At 46.6% G+C, this 12031-nt stretch overlaps 1 protein-coding gene across 1 annotated transcript; it reads right to left on the bottom strand.

The window, feature by feature from the left end:
* Window positions 1–3660: 3660 nt before the first annotated feature.
* Window positions 3661–11495, bottom strand: CPLX4 (complexin 4). Its single transcript, XM_085213466.1, has 3 exons — window positions 11201–11495; window positions 8398–8485; window positions 3661–3804 (listed from the first exon to the last, which is right to left on the bottom strand). The coding sequence occupies exons 1-3, from the start codon at window positions 11365–11367 to the stop codon at window positions 3661–3663; spliced, it is 399 nt and encodes a 132-aa protein (XP_085069592.1). The 5' UTR covers window positions 11368–11495.
* Window positions 11496–12031: the final 536 nt, after the last annotated feature.

The following is a 12031-nucleotide window of genomic DNA, read 5'->3' on the forward strand; positions in this document are numbered from 1 at the left end:
CCGCCCCCCATCACCTCAAGCTCCTCTGCTAAGACCTTGCAGAATTCAACTGATTCCTGGATTCCAGCTCAGAAAAAAGGCAAGAACTGAATAAAAATCTTTTTGTGGGTTGTTTGTGTGTGTGTGTTTTGTTTGCTTCTTTGTTAATTTAGCACAAATCATCACTTGCATGAGCACAAGCTTAGCATACACATCTTCTGGCAATGCTCCTCCTCCTGCACATGGAGCTCCTCAGCCGCCCGCAGCGGGACGTTGTGAATCTCAAGCACCAATCAGAAAGATCACAGAATCATAGAATCACAGAATGGCCAGGGTTGGAAGAGACCTCAAGGATCATGAAGCTCCAACCCCCTGCCACATGCAGGGCCACCAACCTCCACATTTCACAGCAGTCCAGGCTGCCCAGGGCCCCATCCAACCTGGCCTTGAACACCTCCAGGGATGGACGGGGCATCCACAGCCTCTCTGGGCAGCCCATTCAAAGATGCTGGAAGCAATCTGTGTGCATCCCAAACATGCACTCACCGGGGCCCTCTCATTTCCTCACCTGACCTTCTCTGCTGCATTCAGTGGTTATTACCAGTGTCTCTTTTTTGGATCTAGGCGTGCGGTGTCCCGTGGCAGTTCCATGGTTAGAAGGGCTGCTCTAGACCCATCCTACTGGTGTTTTAGATGAAAGGTTTTAGAGGTTTTAAACACCTCTAAACTCGATCAGATCAGATGAACGGCTTTCAAAGCGCATCTGATGGTGGAACCTTTATTTTCACCCTATGTCAGATGCCAGACCTGTTCTTAGGTGACCCCGCATTGAAAGCTGCTTACAATAAAGCAAGCTGAATGAAATCAGCTGGCAATATCACATGAAGAGCAGTAAAAATGCACTTTCTTTTGTGTGGAACTGATGTGCTGACTACTCTGCAAAGGAAAAATTGTCCATAGATTGAATGTCTCATGGCTAAATACATCTTTCTGATGACAAACCTAAGTTGACAATTCTGTTAATAGGATTAGGTTCATTAAGGGACTGCTTTCTCTTATAAATCTATCCCAGATAGCATGGAGCTTTAGATTTTGCATTGAAAAGGAGGCCCTGCTCAGTCCTGAGTTTCATGCTTTCATTTACAATGTATGCTTGGTGGATGATACTGGCAATATTCAGAGGTCCTCTTCCAGGCTGTGCTATCTGAAATAACTTGCATTTTGCAGAATAAGGAATGCATTTGGGCTGAGTTATCACAAGTTGCAGCACAAAAAGTCAACTGCAGCCTGTGCTGCGTCCAAAGCAGCGCGGGCAGGAGGGCAATTGGGAATTTGCAATAAGAGGGGTGAGGCACTGGCACAGGTTGACCTTGAGATGTGGTGCCCCATCCCTGCAGACAGCCGAGGTCAGGCTGGATGGGATCTGAGCACTGCTGGAGTTGTGGGTGCCCCTGTGCACTGCAGGGAGTGGGACCTGATGGCCTTTAAGGGTCCCTTCCATTATCCTTATGCCATTGACAGTATCATTTTTGAGGGCTTAAACCCACGTCCTTGCAGAGCATGGTGAGGCTGTGGGGGAAATGCTATCCAGCAGCTGTCTCAGCCTCCAAAAAGGAAAACAAATCCTAAAAAAAAAAAAAAAGAAAAAAAAAGAAAAAAAAATCTAATGATATTTTACTGCTCATCCACTAATTAAAATGCTGGTGTTTAGAGATTTAAGCCTACAATCCAATCAACCACTTAAAATCTTGTACTTCCCTTTTTTACATAATTAATCCTCCTGTAATTAAAGTTGCCCTCAGGATATCTTTTCCTCTTTCTGTGCTTGTCACTCTGCTGAGCAGCTGCAGCCTGGAACAAGGAGCATTTTGCCACTTATGAATGTAGAGGAGCATGGTGTATCCTCCTCATACCCCAGGGATGCCACCAATCATGCTCAGAGCTCATGTACATCCACGTTTCTTGCAGGAATGGGAAGATCCACTATATCTGTCCATATCTACAGGCTGGATGGGCTTCTGGGCACCCAGTGGAGCTGCTGGTATCACTGTTCACTGCAGGGAGTAGCACAGTTGGCCACTGTAAACCCTTCCAACTCAAACCATGCTATGATTCTACAATTAATGCTTATTAACAGCAGAAGGAATAATGGTGGAGTCCACACTTTTACGGTTCTGTGCTTGCTGCCTTTCAGCAATCCTGTACAGGGTCACACAGCCTGCACCCCAAGATCCCTGGGTAGTGACAAAGAGATCAGAGCTTCAGAGGTCCTCCATTTGTGAAGACAGAAAACTGCACATCTTCGGATAGCTTGAAAAAACAAATGCCCTGACAGAGTCTGTGGATCTGAAATCATTTGCTGTATAGAACTGCATTCATTTCCCATTTGCTAATTACAGCCTTCTTCTATGTTGTACATTGTGAGGAAAGGGCAGCTGGAGGTGGCTGAAGTGAGGCTTTCTTCACAGAATTATTTCCCTTGCTTTTTTTTTTTTTTCCCCCCTCCTTTTTTCCCTTCCTCCCCCCCCCCTCATTTTTCCTTTTTCTTTCTTTCCCTTTCTTTCTTTTTTCTTCCCCCCCCTTTTTTTTTTCCTTTTTCCCCCAAATTTTTCCTTTCTTTTACTTCCTTTACTTTCTTCTTTTTCCCCCTTTCTCCCCTTTTTTAATTTTACTTTTTCTCTTTTTTCCTTTTTTTCCCTTTCTTGCCTTTCTTTTTTTCCTTTTTCCCCCTTTTCCCTTTTTTTCTCTTCTCTTCTCTTCTCTTCTCTTCTCTTTCTCTCTTCTCTTCTCTTCTCTTCTCTTCTCTTCTCTTCTCTTCTCTTCTCTTCTCTTCTCTTCTCTTCTCTTCTCTTCTCTTCTCTTCTTCTCTCTCTCTTCTCTTCTCTTCTCTTCTCTTCTCTTCTCTTCTCTTCTCTTCTCTTCTCTTCTCTTCTCTTCTCTTCTCTTCTCTTCTCTTCTCTTCTCTTCCTTCTCTTCTCTTCTCTTCTCTTCTCTTCTCTTCTCTTCTCTCTCTTCTCTCTCCTCTCCTCTCCCTTCCTCTCCTCTCCTCTCCTCTCCTCTCCTCTCCCTCTCCTCTCCTCTCCTCTCCTCTCCTCTCCTCTCCTCCTCCTCTCCTCTCCTCTCCTCTCCTCTCCTCTCCCTACCCTCTGCTCCCCATCTCCTCTCCTCTCCCCTACCCTCTGCTCCCCATCTCCTCTCCTCTCCTCTCCTCTCTCCCCATCTCCTCTCCTCTCCCTCTCCTCTCTCCCCCTACCCTCTGCTCCCCTCTCCTCTCCCTCCCCTACCCTCTGCTCCCCATCTCCTCTCCTCTCCTCCTCCCTCTCCTCTCCTCTGCTCCCATCTCCTCTCCTCCTCCCCATCTCCTCTCCTCTCCTCTCCCTCTCCTCTCCTCTCCTCTCTCTCCTCTCCTCTCCTCTCCTCTCCTCTCCTCTCCTCTCCTCTCCTCTCCTCTCCTCTCCTCTCCTCTCCTCTCCTCTCCTCTCCTCTCCCTCTTCCTCCTCCTACCTGTTTCAAAACATCCTGTCCTGCTCTCTGGGGATTACACTCCCCTCCCTTGGGAAGTCAATCAGCGACGTCCGCTCTGCAAAAACCTCTTTATTTCTCTTAGAGAAAAACGTCTTTTCCATCCCAGGTTACAAACGAGGGCTCCAGACTGCCTCAATACAGATGGCACTGCTTTCTCTAAGTCACGAGGCTGGTTCGCTGCTCAACCAAACGGCAGCTTCGCTTCACGTTGAGCTGTTTCTGCAGAGAAGAGCGATGCAGTTCTGCGGGCACGGCACCAGAGGGCTGCTGGGCGCTCAGGAACGGGCTCGGCATCTCCAACTCCGTCGGAAAAAAAGGAAAGGTGGTTTATAACTTGAATGTTTGGGCTCCTGTGGGTGAGACTGCGGAGAATTAGGACAGGAATCGAAATAAATGCCGTTTTCAGAGCAATGCTTGGTGAATGCGAGCAGTGCCACATCACGCTGCTGGAACGGAACAGCACCGAGGTCTCTCCTGTTATTCAGCAGACATCGTGGAGGCATTCTTCATAGCCGGACTTCCACTGATCTCAGGTGCTCCTATAACTCCTGCTCCAATCACGAGTTCCATCGGGCTCTTCCCCCCGACTCTCACAACCTCATCTCAGCCAGAGTAACACCTTGTTCTGCAGTTATGTGCAGGGAAACAAGGCGGATCGCCTCAATGTGAAGGGATATTTCTGCCAAACGAAAGGCAGTCAGCCCTTAATGAGGACAGCAGACACGAGGCCAAGCTGCCGAGAGATCCTGACCACTCGTTTTCTCACATTCCTTCCATAGTAAGGGTAAGAAACTACACAAAACATCTTCGCTGCCTTTGGCCAGGTGAGATTCTTCCCTCTGTTCAAAGAGGCAACAGCAAACCATTGGCACAAAGGTGCTTAATATTGCTGCTTAGGTTGACAGCAGTTTTTCACACACACAAAACAGCCCGTTTCTGTAGAAATATGTCATGGGGTATTTTTACTGCGTTAAAGTTCTGACATCAAAAAGCCCCCCACCTGTTTTAAAATAATACGTATGATTTTTTTTTTAATAATATCTTTTAGATATCTTTTCTTTCCAGAGAGAAAATGGCTTCACAAAGTTTTGTTTTAAATGGAATTGTAAAGTTTTCACTGAAAATATTGTAAGTAACTTAAAGAAGAAAAGAAAGAGAAAAAAAGAAGAAGAAAATAAGAAAAGGAAAATGAGAAGAAAAGAAAAAGAAGAAAGAGAAGGAAAGAAGAAGAAAATGAAAAGAAGAAAGGGGGAGAAAAGGGGGGGAAAAGAAGGAAAAAGGAAGAGAAGAAGAAAAGAAATGGCTCCTTTCAAACCACGCAGAGCATTACAACAGGAAGAAATGCTTGCAAAGTCTTTTCCTTTGGTAATTTTGGGCTGTGGATAGGCCTTGTAACACAACGAATCCCAGTGAAACCGGCATTCAGATGAAAGGGGGATCAGATAAAATTGCAGCATTTTTTTCAGGTAATCGATGGTCAGTGAAGGATGTAGCAAAGATTAGGACAGCAGCAGCCATCAGATGGCAGAGCCCATCCACGTAGCAGGATACAACCTTGCTTTTATCTCCCTGACTCCCTTACAGCACACCCCTATGGTGGGTGTTTCCCCTCGGTTTTTCTTCAAATTGGGTCACAGTGGGGCAGATGCCCACAGGTTTTGGGGTGTCTTGCTATTCCCTGCTGTGATAGCAGCCCTTGAGCCTTTATGAATGAAATACACTGGAGTATTAATAATTTGTTAACTGAGGATGTCTTGAATGTGTTGGACTCACTCTTGATAGTTAATTTCATTACTGCTGCTGAATTAGAGACTAAAAAGATGCATGGGTCGTTCTCACCCCTGGCTTGGGCCATCACCCCAATTAAGTGCCTCATCACAGAACAGGAGGGGCTGGGAAATGTGAGTCACAAACTAATATATTGTAATTACACAGAAACAAAAGCCAGGGTTTTAACTACCTGGGCTCCAAATTAACAAGGAGTATGGGCTCTTTGATCCCCTCACAGCAAGAAAGACATGGAGGCCCTGGAGTGGTCCTGAGAGGGGAATGGAGCTGAGAGGGGTCTGGGACACAGTGCTATGGGAGCAGCTGAGGGAATGGGATGGGTCGTTTTGGAGCAGAAGAGGCTCAGGGGAGACCACGTCGCTCCCTACAGCTCCTGAAAGGACGTTGTGATGGGGGGGAGGGGGGTTGGATTCTGCTCCTGTGACTAGCAATTGGATGAGAGGGAATGGCCTCAACTTGCACCAGGGGAGGTTCAGGTTGCATATTATATATTAAATTAAAGAGGAATACCTCTTCTTTGAAGGAGTGGTTGGGCACTGGAATGGGCTGCCCAGGGAGGTAGAGGAGTCACCAACCCTGGTGGTGTTCAAGGAACATGTAGATAAGGGACTAAGGAACACGATTTAGTGGTCAGTACTGGTGGTAGTTGGACGGTTGGACTTTGTGATCTTAGAGGTCTTTTCCAGCCCTGGTGATTCTATGATTTATATTCTTGAAATTCCATAGTGGTTCAGCACATGAGTACCTTTGTAGTTATGCACAACTGAGTCAGGAACACAGGACTTAAGTTAAACACATCCCAGTTCATCCTATTTGGAAGCAGGGTGATACAACAAGGGCATAAGACAGAGAAGTCTGTATCTTCATGTGATCAACGGACCAGCAAGTCCTGAACTGAGCTGACTGCAAGAAATGAAATGAGAAAAACACAGAGACTGCACAGATCACAAGGTCACGGCGTTATCTGCAAAGGGAGAAGCCAGGAAGATGAGGAAGATGAGCAATCAGAATGTGGAGTGGATAATGATGAAGTTCTCAGGAGGTTTGGATGGATGAGACTCGAGGTGCTGATCTCTTTGCACTGATGACAGTGTCCCCACATGGCTGCTTTGGGTGAGTGCTCTGTGTCGGAGCTAACAGTGCAGGGAGGTTTGAACAAAATGGAAAAGCAAAACCAAATGCCACAGACCTACTTGGGTTGATAGAGAGGGTTTCATTTCTGTGGCCCAGAGGAGAATCTCAGATTTTAGGGAGTCCCTAAGAGCATAGTATAGCATGGCTAAATGCTTACAGATAACGTGGAGATATTGCAGAAAGTGGAAAACAATGCCCTTTGTTTTTTTGGGGGGGAGTGAGGAAATAAAGAACGGGGGAATTGTTTCATATTTTTCTGTATTTCCAGAGGGAGCAGGAATGGGATTCCTCTCCTCTAACGAACAGCAAAAGCCAGGCACCTAGCCTGGTGTTAGCACCCTGGCTGCCTCTGCTGATGGAAACGTCCTGTGGAATACTTTACATCTCATCTGGCTTTTGGAAACAGCAGTATAACGGTTCCTTAATTAGTGCCTTCATGACACTCATGGTCTGACACACATCCATCATATCCCCTCACATCTGACGCTCCTGTGCCAAGGCTGTTTGGTATTTCATCACTTTTGCTGTTCTCTTATCATTATTTTGAGACAGATCAATTAAAACCGCATTACAACTTCAAGTTGCTAAAGACAGCTGCTGCCATCCAATGATGTTTTCTGGTTTTGCCATCTATTCCTTTCCTAATGATTCTTCAACCGCCTATTTCCCCTCCATGGCTCCACTGACGTTTCCAGCGACCCACCTGCGACGCCTTTGAGGCCATTTCCTGAGCAGCAGCAGTCCTTTTGGAGCCACTCGCCCACACCCCACAGAGACGGAGAGGCCTTTCCTTCCCTTCCCTTCCCTTCCACCCCACAGCAAGGCACTGCCCACATCACCAGCTCTCCCTCCAGTTCCTCATTGTGAGCTTTCTTTTCAACATCTTGAACAGCCATCGAACTCCTCCTTCGGCCAATTATGACATGAGGCAGCATGGATTTATGTCAGCATGTTGCTGCAGATCCTCTCTGCTGTGAGGACGGATCGCTCCCATACTTTCTGTCCTGGCTCTCTGATCTGGTCTGGGAGCCAGCAAAGCTCTGCTTGCTATTAGGAAACCTGCAGGTTTGTGCTTTGCCATTTCTGCTCTCTGTGCTTCGGTTTCCCTGGGAGTACTTTGCAGTGCCAGCAGTGTTAAAGAAGAAAAGGACTGGGGAGTCTGCTTCCACTTCTTGGAGGACATAGTTATAAATCAGTATTCTGAATTTTGGAGTGTGCAAGCTTAGAAGACTTTTCAGTGATTTTCCCTATTTGCTTTCAGGGTATTTTTGCATTGTTTTGTTTTTAAACCAGTGTTTGTTGCTGAGTTACAGCCATGCACACTGCTGGCAGGGGCTGGATCTGAGCGGAGATCCAGCTTGTCTGCTCTCCTATTTCAGACCTAACGTTACAGAGATAACTACAAGCATCTTCCCATTCCATTCATGTACTGAGTGGGAAAACTGAATCTAAAGCAGCGACCAGGCAGAAGAGAAGGCTCCAGGGAGACTTGAGAGTGGCCTTTCAGTATCTGAAGGGGGTATAGGAAAGGAGGCAGACTCTTTAACAGGGTCTGCTGTGACAGGACAGGGGAAGTGGTTTCGAACTGAAAGAGGAGAGATGTAGACTGGATACAAGGAAGAAGTCCTTTACAATAAGGGCAGTGAAGCCCTTGCACAGGCTGCACAGGGAGGTGGTGGTGCCCCATCCCTGCAGACAGCCGAGGTCAGGCTGGATGGGCTCTGAGCACTGCTGGAGCTGTGGGTCTCCCTGTGCACTGCAGGGAGTGGGACCTGATGGCCTTTAAGGGTCCCTTCCCACACAAACTGTTCTATGATGACTACAAGAAATGTCACCTGGGCCCTTTTGGGTCCCATACTGCAGTGGCATCCCACTGAGAAAGGCAGGAGCTGCTTCCAGGCTCTGTGACGCTGAGCTGTCTGTCCACACGCAGCCATTTGGGTTGAGACAGGGCTGTGAGCTGCACCTTACCTTGGGGAGTCGGTACTTCTCTCTCAGGTGAACCCTCAGACAGGCTCTTTCTGCCTTCTTTTGTGCAAACGCCGCATCTCTTTCCATCCTGGAAAATAAGAAGGGAAAAAAAGAATTTTCTTCAACATACTGATAAAATAGCTGTCCTTTACACTGAGGCAGCTGCTGGGCTACAGAAAGTTGGGTGCAGCAGTTACCCCTAAGGTTATCTAGCTTGCCCAAAGGCACAAAAGAAGCGATAACAACAAAGTGATGTCAGGGGGCTTAATCCCGAAATCAGTAGCTGAGGAACTGCTGGAGCTGGAAATTGGCCCTTAATAGCCCCGGGTGCCCTCTGCCAGCTCCAATTCCTCCCAGACTCTTCTGAACCCATTTATTGTCCCAAAACTTCCTATCACAGCACATGCCACTTTCTCCTCTATGGAAAAGAACTTCCTCTAGCTGTGATTTTATAAAATGCACTCGTTAAATTTGAGATTCTTGGTTAGATCACTTATATCTATTTGCACGCTGTGTGTCTTCAAAGATGTCTGATGACATGTGTACTTTATATTTTTAAGAAGGGATTATAAACAGGAGGGGAATCAACTCTTTGAAAGGGTAGATAGTGATAGGACAAGGGGGAATGATTTTTAGCTTAAGGAGAGAAGGTTTGGATTGGATATCAGGGGGAAGTTCTTTGCTATGAGAATGGTGAGGTGCTGGAACAGCTGCCCAGAGAGGCTGTGGATGCCCCGTCCATCCCTGGAGGTGTTCAAGGCCAGGTTGGATGGGGCCCTGGGCAGCCTGGGCTGCTATGAAATGTGGAGGATGGTGGCCCTGCATGTGGCAGGGAGTTGGAGATTCAGGATCCTTGAGGTCCCTTCCAACCCTGGTCATTCTATGAGATGATGTTGAATGTTCTTCCCCCTTGCCTTCTCCCCTTCTTCCTTTTTCATAGAAATTCTCAGCCAAAATTTGTTTTGTTCCAGCCAACATCCAAACAACTTGCAAGATGAAATGTTATTTATTTTCCCTCTCCTTCTGCAAATGAGTTTTTGGGTTTTTTTTTTTCCTTTCCGGTTCTTACTAACTGGAAGCCAACTTAAGCATCATTCAGCCAGAGATTAGGGAGATGGTTGTGAAGAGAAGGTTTGTATGCTAGTGGCCTGTTTTCCCATTCATTTTCAACCTTTCTCTTCCTCGGCCACTCCTCCACAGGAGCAGTCACTGGTCGTACAGCATTGGGAATGTCCCCTCTGGGACATCACATCCCTTCCAGTGACACCTATGAGATGTGACAAGGGGGGAATTCTCTGCTCGACCTGAGCTTTTCACTTGCTCTGATGTTGCTGGAAGACTTGGCAACCTTCCCCCATCACCCGGGTCCTGGTGTGCTGCAGGGTTTAATTATGGAATGCAAAGTGCTGCAGCTACAGGACTCAGGGATAGGGGCTGTTGCATGACAGCCAGGAGCAGGTGTGCAGCACTAACTGGTGGCTCCTTGCCCTTAATGCTGGAGGTTGTCAGCAGAAAGCACCTGTTTGCTCCTCTGAACTGCATGTTATCCTAAGAAACAGCAATCCCTGCCTTTCTGGTGAGTTTTGTTGCATTATAGAAATAAATGAATACATAAAAAGGCCAACAAAGCACAGAATCCTGGCCAACGCCAGGACATCCATGTATCAAAGGCCACGATTCCAGCGGAGCTCATCACCTCTCTGACCTCTCTTACATAACCCCTCAGCCTGGACTGTCCTCAGCAAACTGCTTCCTGAAAGTAATTCCCATCTTCCAAACTGAAGCACTCCTGCACTGACTCCTCAGCACATTTCTGTATGTGAAGACACACCACTCTGGTACAAATAATACTCTTTACAAGAGTTTTCCCCATCCCAGTGACCCTGGTTTGCTCCCCAGCCTCAGCAGAGAGCCCTGCTGATGACAAAAATGTGAAGCAAAAGATCCTGTATTTTATTCCAGATCAAATGATACCTGTTTGAGGTGATATGATAGAAAGGGCTGCTGCTAAATACAGACCTGGATACCTCGGATTCCATCGGTCATTAACCTTTCACCTATAATCATCTTACACAGAGGATTTACACAATCATTATGTAATTGATCATTAGAAGAACAGATGCATCTCAGATTTAAAAGTCAATTGTTTTCTCCATAATTATGCACTATTTGAACTCCCACATGCTAAAAGTCCTCTGATTTACTCCCGTTTTCATACAGAAAAAGAAGTAACATTTGTGGGATTTAACCAGTCGTGAAGCGCTGTTCGATTTAAGCTGATTTTACAGAAAGTAACAAAAAATGCAGCAAAAAAAAGGAACCATTTAACAACTTTCCTCTAGGTCAACATCACCCTTGTGGCACAGCACGCATTGCTTTTTCTACACCTGCCATGATCAACATGGATAAAGAGAAGTTTACTCTGCACAGTGTACTCTGCAGAGTTGTAGGAGAGCAAATCATGCCCCGTGAGAATTCATCCCTGCACCACAACCATCCTCACACCTATGGGAAAATGTGGTAGATAGAACAACCTCTGTTCAGGTTGGATCCAGCTGAGGAGAGGGCAGAGGGAGCAGAGGAGAGAGGGAGAGTCAGAGAATGAGGGGAAAAGGGCAAACACAGCGTTTTACCATCTGCAGTTGGCGAGCTGCTGTTTTGGAAAGCCTCTAGCAAAGATTGCCCTATTTAGAACAGAGGTGGAGGGGACAGCTGACGTTTGGGTTTTCTCTTGGGATCTCTCTACCTGCCCAAGGTCACGGAGACGCAGCCCCACGCTGCTAATAAGGGAACTGGTACTCACTTCTCCTCAACCATTTGCTTTTGGTACTCCTCATACTCCTCTCTGGTCATTCCTGCAGCAGCTGCTGGGTCGGAAGGAGTGCTTTCTTCTTTGCTTTCTTCTCCTCCACCTCCAAGCCCCAAATTCTTCACCTGGTTGCTCAGCATGCTTTTCATTAGGAAGGCCATCCTTAAGAAGAAAGGAGCTACAAGCAAACCACCACGGGAAAGCCAAAACCAACCAACGAACAAAAGAGTAATTTCCAAAATCAACAGTCGCAAGCAGGAGAGTTTCTACAGCCACAGCAGCTCCTCAGGGGCACAGTGCTAGTGAAACGTGAATGCCAAAACCAGTTTGTCAGCCATAATCTGGATTAAAGAGTGAACTCCTTAATATCTAGAGGCAGATGGTTCAGATTACACACACACACACACAAAAATCATTAGATGCAGCTACCTACTTTTTATATTAATACCTTAAGCTAATTATGGTTGAAAAAAGAAGAGTGTGCAATTGCACTTTGACTTCTTCCATCTTAAAACTCTCACTTTCCCAAGGACCGAGACATTCCCAGGAAGACAATGGATCTGAAATAAAATCCTGATCAAAACCAAACGACATTCTCCTGCTTCGTGCTGGTTTATTTCACTCTTCCCCATCCTTCACCATGACTGGTGCTGCCCACGATCCCTATTGGTTTGGATCTTAACTCTCAGTGAAGGAGAAATTAATCTGAGCTACAACACATCCTTCACATGGATTCTCTGTGCAGCCTCCTCATCTTTCCCAATTCTGCTCACATCATTAACCCTATGGCTCCATTCAGGTGAAGGTTTGCAGGATCTGCTACCT

The sequence above is a fragment of the Meleagris gallopavo genome, chromosome Z (assembly GCF_905368555.1).
Source record: "Meleagris gallopavo chromosome Z, MGAL_WU_HG_1.1, whole genome shotgun sequence".
Lineage (NCBI taxonomy): Eukaryota > Metazoa > Chordata > Aves > Galliformes > Phasianidae > Meleagris > Meleagris gallopavo.

Excerpts from the sequence above, each read along its gene's own strand:
- CPLX4 (XM_085213466.1), bottom strand. The coding sequence starts at position 11,367 with ATGGCCTTCCTAATGAAAAGCATGCTGAGCAACCAGGTGAAGAATTTG. Across the intron at positions 8,486-11,200 it reads AAGCAAATGGTTGAGGAGAA|GATGGAAAGAGATGCGGCGT; the intron begins GTGAGTACCAGT and ends CTTATTTTCCAG. Across the intron at positions 3,805-8,397 it reads AGAAGTACCGACTCCCCAAG|TTGGAGATGCCGAGCCCGTT; the intron begins GTAAGGTGCAGC and ends TTTCCGACGGAG.